The sequence below is a fragment of the Peromyscus californicus genome, unplaced genomic scaffold, assembly GCF_007827085.1.
Source record: "Peromyscus californicus insignis strain IS unplaced genomic scaffold, ASM782708v3 Scaffold_8__1_contigs__length_139910024, whole genome shotgun sequence".
In the NCBI taxonomy this organism is placed as follows: domain Eukaryota; kingdom Metazoa; phylum Chordata; class Mammalia; order Rodentia; family Cricetidae; genus Peromyscus; species Peromyscus californicus.
In genome coordinates, this window is record NW_026294606.1 from 40873248 (window position 1) to 40882848 (window position 9601).

The 9601-nt window shown below is 41.6% G+C and overlaps 1 protein-coding gene across 1 annotated transcript; it reads left to right on the forward strand.

The window, feature by feature from the left end:
* The first annotated feature begins 707 nt into the window (after positions 1-707).
* On the forward strand, positions 708-1367 carry LOC128104509 (putative vomeronasal receptor-like protein 4). The gene has a single exon (XM_052729482.1). It carries the CDS (start codon positions 708-710, stop codon positions 1365-1367), a length of 660 nt encoding a protein of 219 aa, XP_052585442.1.
* The last annotated feature ends 8234 nt before the right edge of the window (positions 1368-9601 follow it).

The following is a 9601-nucleotide window of genomic DNA, read 5'->3' on the forward strand; positions in this document are numbered from 1 at the left end:
CACCTTCAATAAGGTTTGTCATACCTAGAAAGTTGGAAATACAAACTTCATCAGACATGCTCCCACCTTGATGTGGGAGGACAGGATCCGGTCCTCTACATCCCACAAAACATTCCCTTCTGTGCCTCTCAGGGACAGGGATATGAGAAGTGGAGTGTGTCACACAATCTCCCCTGAGAAGCTAGTCCATTTGTCAAGAACGGTTTTCTGGAGGAGTGTCAAGCTTTTGATTAGTTGCACAACCATCTGAGTGATGGTTGCTGACGGGCAGTGAGGAGGACCAGGATGAGGAGCCAACACAGTCCAGGAGCCTGAGGTCACCCTGGGTGAGAGGAGGGAACAGAAAGAGCCCTGTCAGGCTAATAATCAGGACTGTGTTGTTTAGAAAACTGAGAAAGGGATGCCACGCTTTTAGCTTTGTTCTAGGAAGAGCATGATCACATGAACTTGAGGGAATAAGGATCGTCATAAAGGTAGGATTTATACCCTTAGTGTAGGTATATGATTTCCATGGGAATGGAAAAAATACAAACCAAAAACAAACAAACAAACAAAAGAAAACAAAAAACAAAGAATCTGACCAGGCATCATTAAGAAAAGAACATTGTGTTTACATACTTGAAACCATTATTTCTGTTGGAATAAGAAGAGAACATCTGACACGTTTCCCAAATGATTTTCCCTAGCACTGTGCATGAAGTCAGAAGATGAAGTGGAGTAACATTATCCAGACAATAATCTTCCTTTGTCTTATTGGGCCTGGAATTGTGGGGAAAATCCTAATGTTTGTGAGACAGGTATACACATCTGCCTTGGGGACTGAGAAAAAGCCTGTGGACCTCATTCTCATCCACTTGGCATTTTCTAATATGATTATTATTTGTACCACGGGGATCAGAGACATAGCCACAGTGTTTTATTTCAGAAACTTCCTCGGTGATACTGGCTGTAAAGCTGTGGTTTATCTGGCAAGGATGGCCCGGGGCCTCTCCATCTGCACCACCTGTCTCCTCAGCGTGGTCCAGGCTGTCACCATCGGTCTCGGGATCACCAGTTGGAGAAAGCTCAAACCACAGACCTCATGGCAAGTTCTTATCTATGTCTTGCTCTTTTGGATTTTTAATGCCCTCACAAGTTTCAACTTGTTGTACTATGTAGCAGCAGGCAGCGGCTTGAACAGATCTGGAGTTGCAGGGTATATTGGATATTGCTATATGCTGCCATCCGTGGACACAGTCAAGTGGCTTTTCCTCTGGCTCATGGCTGTTCGGGATCTCATCTTTCAGAGTCTCATGGGCTGGAGCAGTGGGATTAAAGGCGTGTGCCACCACCGCCCGGCGAATCTTTCTTATGAGTGGACAAGGTGAACAGAATGACAGATCTGTTCTTTTATTTTTTTTGTAGACACATTATTTTATTCCAGGATTCTGAAGTTTCTCAAATGAGTTCATGGCTGACATTTTGTACTTCCTTCCCCAACTATTGTCATTCCATATTAAAAACAAACAAACAAGCTCCCTCAATTTTGATTCTTCTGTTCTTTTGTGTTCCATTTTCCTGTGTGAGCTGTCCATCCTCCAGATCTTTTCGGGTGGCAGGCCTGCTTTTGGTTTTTAAGCTGTGCTCCTGGTTGCTAGGAGTGTAGCAAAATGAAGGTCTCCTTTTGTTTTACTTCCTTAGTGAGACTTTCAGTAAAAGCTTTCTACTGTCCATGCTGCATGAAGCAAAAGTTGGTCGACAAATGCAACACATAAGTAGAAATTCGTGACAAGAAAGAACAGTAGTATCAAAACTGAATATTGAGTGTAGCAGGTTAATAGTGCTTATAAACACATAGGACATTTAATGAAAGAATTGCCAATGTGTGTACAACCACTTCATTTTGAACCAAGTAAAGACTCACAGGAGGTTTCAGAAGCAGCACAAGGAAGGCTCCTGTAGCCCTTCACCAGGCTTGCCCCTGTGGTATTCTGTTGCATAACTAGAGTATGGTACCAATACCAGGAAGTTGAGATTGATGCAATCCGTGGATCTTATTCACATTTCTTCAGTTTTACAAATGTTTATTCTTGTGTGTGTCTACTTCTTCATGATTTTAAATGCTTATTCTTATATGTTTCTACTTCTTCATGGTTTTATCGATGTATATATTAATGAAACTGTCACTGTGGTTAAGATATGGAATTGTTCTTACCAGAAAGAAATCCCTCATGCATAAAATTCACATTACTACTCTCCCACTGTTCCTAAATTTGACAGTTACTTACTGACCTAGTTTCTAGCTCTATACTTTTTTTTTTCATTTTGAGACTACTATATAAGTTACATCATATGTAAGCTTTTATGATCGACATTTCTTCCACTCTCCTCTCAGTGCAGTGCCTTTGAGATCTTGCCTAATGAATAGAGAAGTTTGTTTCTTTCTGTCACCGAGTAGTATTTCCTCATGTGGGGGGTGTACCATCTGTCGTTTGCTTATCCATTTACCTGTTGAAGAGCATTTGGATTACTTCCAAGTTTTAGATATTAGAACTATTTGACTAAAATGATATGAATCTTTCATGTACATATTTTATTTGTCTGGGATGAATCAAGGTTGATTTTGTGGTAAATATATGTTTTCGATTATAAGAAGTTGTCAAACTACTTTGCAAAGTTTCTATTTTTCTGTCTTGTCATCTATGAAGAACCCAGTTTTATCTGAATCCTTGTCAGGATTGACACTGTATTTTATGAGCTCCCTGATAGTTATGTAAGTACATTTAGTCATAGTTTTAATTTACATTTTTATCATAGCTCATTAAGATAATTTTTGTTGACCCACTTGCTATCTGTGTACTGTTTGCTCAAATGCCTGTATTTGGTTTAGTTTTAATGTCAGATTAACTTTCTTTCCTTTAAACAAACGAGACATATCTGTTCTTAATCTAGCGTTTCTATCCAGATCTGTATATTGTCTACATTTTCTTTTACATCTTTAAAAGTGAAGGTGATATATAACTAATCTTCAAGAAATGTACCTTTGATACATAGTGTGTGATGATTCCCTTGGAAAAGCTGAAATCACTTATCCACTTACTCTGGACTGTTATTTGGTGGGTATAGTGCAAACCCTTGAAAATTCTCCTAGCGGATTCCCGGTGTCCACTACAGTAGAAACAGTAGTCCCTGCTCTGCAGTGGGTCTCTTTAGATAAAGGACAGCTAATGGTTGCCCACGTTTGCACCCCCAGTTAGCTTCAGTAGTTATCACAGTGAGGGAACTTACCCAGCACTTCCTCCTTGTCGCAGGCTCTCCCAGGAGCCATAAGCATGAGAAGAACAGGGAAAGCGGTGTAAGGAGAGCAGATACTCTAGAGAGAGACGTGTCCTCCCCCCTTTGAACTTCAGAATATTGATACACACAAAGAATTACCAGTTGGCTCTTTCCCTACTGCCTGTGTGTTTATCTCAAGAAGATATTCCATCTTTGGGCACACACATATAACTTTGGTTGGTCAGGAGGAAGATTTTTATATAAGTTGCATAATTCTGATGAGTAGAAATAATATTAGGATATTTTTTTATAGTGACACAGGAAAGCAACAGAATTCTCAGTCACAAAGACAGTTAATTTTAGATTTCAGAACAAATTCAAAACAGACTAACTGCCCCTGCAGAGAATTCACAAACCTAAGTTCCAGGTGTTTATCACTAAATTGAGGTCAGAACTGAAGCAACTTTGGTAGCTATAACCCTACGCAGTAATTCTCTTTCCACACGTACCCAACCACTCAAGGTTTAGGCAACTTCTCTTCTTGTTAAGTCCTGAATTTCAGTGTCATTCTCTGTCTGGGAACGCTAACCACTCAGGTTACCTGCTTAGCCAAGTGTTACTCATTGGCCGGACAGCATGGCCTTCTACCCTGAGAAAAACTATGTGACCTATTATGTGTCATGAGAATGGGTCGGACCCTGAAAACGTAACATACAATTGTCCAGAATTTGGCTATGAGGAAGAGAAGGAGTGAGAGAGTGTGTGAGTGTGTGTGTGAGTGTGTGTATGAGTGTGTGAGTGTGTGTGTGTGTGTGTGTGTGTGTGTGTGTGTGTGTGTGTGTGTGTGTGTTGGGTGGGTGTGTAGAAGGAGCTGAGGAAAGAACATGAGTAGGCAAGAGAGAGAGAGAGCAAGAGAGATTTTTCAGAGAGGATTTTTTTCAAGATGAAGTAAGAGAAAGTTACCATCAGAAAGCCTGTGTTTCCTAATTTTTCCCCACAGACAGGTGTAGTCTAGCCCTTGCTGCCTTCGTGGATTTATACACACACACACACACACACACACACACACCTTGGGCCCTCCAGCTACAGGTACCTGTTAGGCCAAACCAAAAGAAGGCCATTTGCTTTGTCAGTTTGTTTCCTAATTTCCTTAAAGAAGCAGTGGCTTCGTGAAATTCTTTGCAGTTTCCATTTTTCATGTGTGTGTTTGTGCATGTTTGGAATGTGTGTCCATGCTTACAAGTGGATGGGCACAGGTGTGTGTGAAGTTGTACTCATGCACATTTGTGCTCACCTGTATGCATGAGACTGAGGTTGGTGTCAGGAATCATCCTCCATCTTCCATTTTACTGAGTCAGGATCTTTCAGGCAAACACAGGGCTCACCAAAATAGTTAATCTCACTACCCAGCTTCCTCTAGGTCTAGCCTGTCCCTAGCTTCTGAGACTGGAATTACAGGCAGGCTGCCACCCCACCAGGCGTTTAAATGAATTGGCACTCACACTTGGAAGCCAAGCACTTTGACCACTGAGCAAGCTCTCCAGTCAAGGTTTGTTAACATTAAACGCCACGCTGTTACAAGGAAATATCCTCTATATGGGATCCGCTTGCGGGACAATATGGAGGACACCAGTGAAAGAAGCGAACTCCCTGCCGTATAATAATTTCAGATGGTGGTGGTTTGCTATGACTTGCCGACAAAGTTGGAGGAAAGGTAAGAATAAATGAACAAAGATAAATCCAGACACTGGAGCGTGCTAACATAGAAGGGTCGTGGCCCCGGAGCACAGGCAGACCCATCAGGTGTGTTTCCCAGCCCACCACCCCACACACCCAATGCATTGGCCAGGTAGTTGGTTTCAGTCCAGACCTGGATCTTGGCCAGAGACGATGACGTCAAGAAAGCTATGACAGCCACCAGAAAGGTGCACAAAGGGAACGAGCGGGTGACCACGGGTGACAAGCATATGTGAGTCTTCAAGTAGGTCCTTTTGATGGAGCCAAAAGGGAAAGAGGAAAACAAGAAGAAGAGAGTGAGGGTGTGATGTGTGGCTCGAAGACCTCTCTGAAGAACAGCTCCTCCCCAGGATGACAGACAAGGACAGTGATGTCACCAAGCCGAGTTGCACAACAGACATCCCCCCTATCAAACGACAGCAACAGTGGCTCAGGCCTCCCCCAGTGCCCAGCTCAGTGTGTTCCTGGGATGGCATGGACCCCAAGGCAGAGGAGACACAGGAGGGAGTGCCCCACAGCTGAAGACACTTCCGGCAAAAGCAGGACTCAGTCTTCCACGGAAAACCTGATGAGCAGCTCAGGAAAAGCAGATCTACAGGGGTGGGGCTGGCAGCAGAGATTTTTGGCTCTCTCTAAGGAGTGCTCCCTCTGAACAGATGCAACAGTCAGGTGCATAGCTCAGAAAGAGTGTCTCCATTCTGTAGGTTGTCTCTTTACTGCATTAAATATTTTCATTGAGGTACAGAAGTTTTGAACTTTGCAGGGTCCCTTCTGTCAATCATTTGCTACTTTACTGAGCAACTGGAGTCATATTGAGAATGCTCTTGTCTATATCTTGAAGTTCTTTGTGTTTTGTTTTTTACATTTTTTGCATTTCCTCAAACAATTTCTTAATTTGCTATCTCACATTAAGGTCTTTGGAGTTGATTTGTTGGAGGATAATATCTACAGATCTAGTATACATCTTCTACCTGTGTGTTCTCAGTTTCCCAGCACCATTTGTCCATCTCTGTGGACCAAGCATGCTGAACTACCAACATGACACCCAGGACATGCCCAACTGTTGCAATAAAGGCATGACTGCTAGGGAAACAACCAGATGCTCTCTGACTGGATCTGAAACCCAATAAACAGAAGGGAATTCACATCTGATACTATATAGCTAGTGTAAAGCCTGTGGTGGGGGTGGTGTGTCCACAGACCCAGTGGGGAGACTGTAGCTGTTACTTTGCTAACTAGACATGATGGGCCCGTCAAATTCCACTGTAAATACTTGATTATACCCATAGTTAGTGTTGCCATAGGTTCAACACGGAAGCTTCTTTTTTGCAGTGGGTAGTTACTTCAAAAACTCAAAGCTAGAAATAATGCTGATAGTAAGTTTTATAATCATCAACATTTTGCCAATCATATTTCTTGTGTCTTCTTGTGAGGCTGATTATGTTGTAATGGAGCTAGATTAAAATAAAATCCATTTTATCCTAAGATTTAGAGTTGATATAGTCTTAGAATTAAGGATGTTGTATTTTACGTAATACTGTCCTCTTATTTTATTAACACACATACACTATTATTATGACCAGAAATTAAGCAATGATCTTTTAGTATAAGATGTGAATTGAAGTGCAGGTTGGTACAGACTGAGGCCCAGGACCCTCTCACCAGGCAAACAGCAACCCTATAGCATATATAAAAGGTGATGGTGCTTGGTTGCATTCTTTTGGAAAGGGACATTTCAGCTGCCAGAGTCACATTCTTGAGATACTGTGTATACATTCCTTCCTGGGGATCCCATATGGATCTGTAATCCACAATACACAAACTATCCCCACTATGCCAAGTGCCATTAGGAAAAGACAACTTCTTCACAGATGAGTCTCTGAACCATTTCCACTTTTCAAAAGGAAGACCTGGATCCAGGGAACACCTTTCTGAAAATAACAACAGGAATTAGTACATATTTGCAGCAAAGGCTTTATAGTATGGAAATTTCTGGAGTGGAAGAGGCAGTCATTGTGAATACCACCATGCAGATATTTGACAAAGGACTCTATCCTTTATTCTGTGGAACCATTTGTGGGTCAGTCTGGAATCTCTTATGCCTTCTAGATGACTGATGTTCAAACATATATTTTTCAGTTCAGAATGTTCATGAGCGTCATGTCATCCAGACCAATGCACTTATTTAAGTTGTTAGAGAGATAATGGTGAGAACCATGTCATTGAACTAAAAATAAATAAACTATTCTTTATGAAGTTAGCATGCTTCATGTGTGTTTCATAACAAAACTACACAAATAAACACCATGACTATAGAACTATTCCCCAGCACGACTTTTTCTTGTTGACCACTCTCTATGTCTGCTGATGCAGAAATTGACAGACACTTAAGTAAATAAGAAAATAAGGCTCAAAATTATAGAGAGTTACTAATAATCTGTTTAGAAGAAATGGATGCTCTGACAAGATAGGACCTTAAATGTGAAAAGAAAATAAACAAGTAGTATGAGATTAATAAAAGTGGTAATGATTGTTACTTTCTTCCTGTCAGAAAGCTGCAAAATAAAAAGGATTTTTTCATTATTATAATTCTGAGAGATGGCCTGTTGCATGGCATTATGGCTGACCCACTGGCGACACAGTATTTCTGCTCCAAGAATACCACCAGAAGGTCCTCTGCCTATAGGTGACTAATTTTCTCTACAGAACTCATCCCCGATGGAAGCAGCATGAAGGATTTTCTTTCTGATATTTTCTTGCCTTTTATTGAGTAAATCAGTCAAACTACTACAAGCTTTAAATTGCTTTATTTTTCTTTATACTTCAAAGGTAAAAAAGATACTTAGAAATTTTCTAAACAAATTAACAGAGAACAGAGGAAAGTGTTCTTTGTTGGACCAGAGATAATTATTTTATTTTTCAACTTCTGTCCACCCTGACATATGTAGTATACAACTAAGTTTTTGTGCACCTGGATTTCCCATTCAGTGGAGAGGGTAGATATCCTGGTTTTCTCAAGAACTGTCGTTTCCTTCACAGCAGAACCACTTCTGATTTCTATTATATGGCAGCTTCACCCACATGTGTAGAGACACCACCACACAGGGCACAGAGAGAGACAAGTAAACTCAAACTCATCTCCCAAGGAAGCCCAGTGGTGCTTTCTCCTCAAGAACAGGATGATGATGCCATCATTTCTACAGTCAGCCTACATCCACATTTATTTACATCCTTTTGCATTTGGGATAGGAAGGGCTCCTGGGCACTAGAATGCAAAGTACACAGAAGGACCACTCTTGGACACACTTGAGTTTTAGAAGTGTCCTTGAAGTTTTATAACAAGTAAACATTGTTTTTGGAATAAGGTCCAGGTTGGGGAGGCATTTATATTTCAAGTCTCATATGATATTTAAAGTGTAGGAATGAAACAATCAATTACAGTGAACACTTTAACTACCAATGGGCACAGGGAGAACAAGGGACCCTAAACTCATCCTGGTCCATGTTTGGAACTTGCTCAATAAGCAGAATCCCCAGTGCTGAGCATCATTTATTCTAATTCTGTCTAAGGAGGGATTTGAGAAAGAGAAGCAAGTGACTTAGTCTATGTGTCAGAAGCCGGTCCCCTGCCAGATCTTAGATTGTCTCTTTGGGAAGGTGAAAAACAGTCTGGAGATGCGGGGAGCTCGGTTAAAAAAAAAAAACTCAGTTAGTTGTTCATTTTCTCATCTCACATCCTTTCTCTTAAAATCATTAAACCCTAATTAAGCTTGAAATAACTTCTGAGAAAAGCAGATGTGGTAATTGTGGACAGAGGGGGAAGCTGTACTTCAGGGACTGGGGCCCTGCAGAGGCCTTCCTTCCCCCTGACACTGTGACAACATGAAACTTGAAGTCTGCACTACCTGATGGCAGCCAAGAGCCCCACAAATCCTGACAGTACAAATAGGACCTGGCAAGTGTCACTTCCTAGAGCTGCTCCCGAGGCTGTCTGCACCACAGAGGTCCAGGTGAGTTCATGGAGGTAAGGTCTTCGATCCCCTCAGCTGTGCCATAGTGGGTTTCACTGAAGCAGAAGTCTCTCTCTTTGACTAAGCCAGGGAGCAGTTGAAAGGCTCTGTGATCCTCAGGATCTGCTTTCCTTCTGACCCTGATGAGGCTGGTCCCTGACTCCAGAAAGACCAAAGGAGACTAGTTTCTGGAGATACAGAAATGGAACAGAAATGCTGAGGCATCACTATCCGTCCTCAGGCTGGAGGATCATGACAGAGCTCTGGCTGGGTCTTTACCTATGGTTATCTCCTTGCCTGCTTTTTAAAGGAAGCTATAGTATGTATAAAAATTTCAAGAGTGTATCAAATTATTGAGACAGGGACTGGAGAGGTGACTCGGTGGTTAAAAGCACTTGCTGCTCTCCCACAGAACCTGGGTTTGTCCCAGCACTCACACGATATCTCACAACCATCTGAATCTATAGTTCTAGGAGATCTGATGTCTTCTTCTGGCCTCCACAGGCACCAGGCAAGCATGCAGTGCATATACATACATGCAGACAAAACACCCATACATATAAATTGATAAAAAATAAACTAAAACAAAAACAAAAACA

Bases quoted from the DNA above. Each gene is read 5' to 3' on its own strand.
- LOC128104509 (XM_052729482.1), top strand. From the start codon at position 708: ATGAAGTGGAGTAACATTATCCAGACAATAATCTTCCTTTGTCTTATT.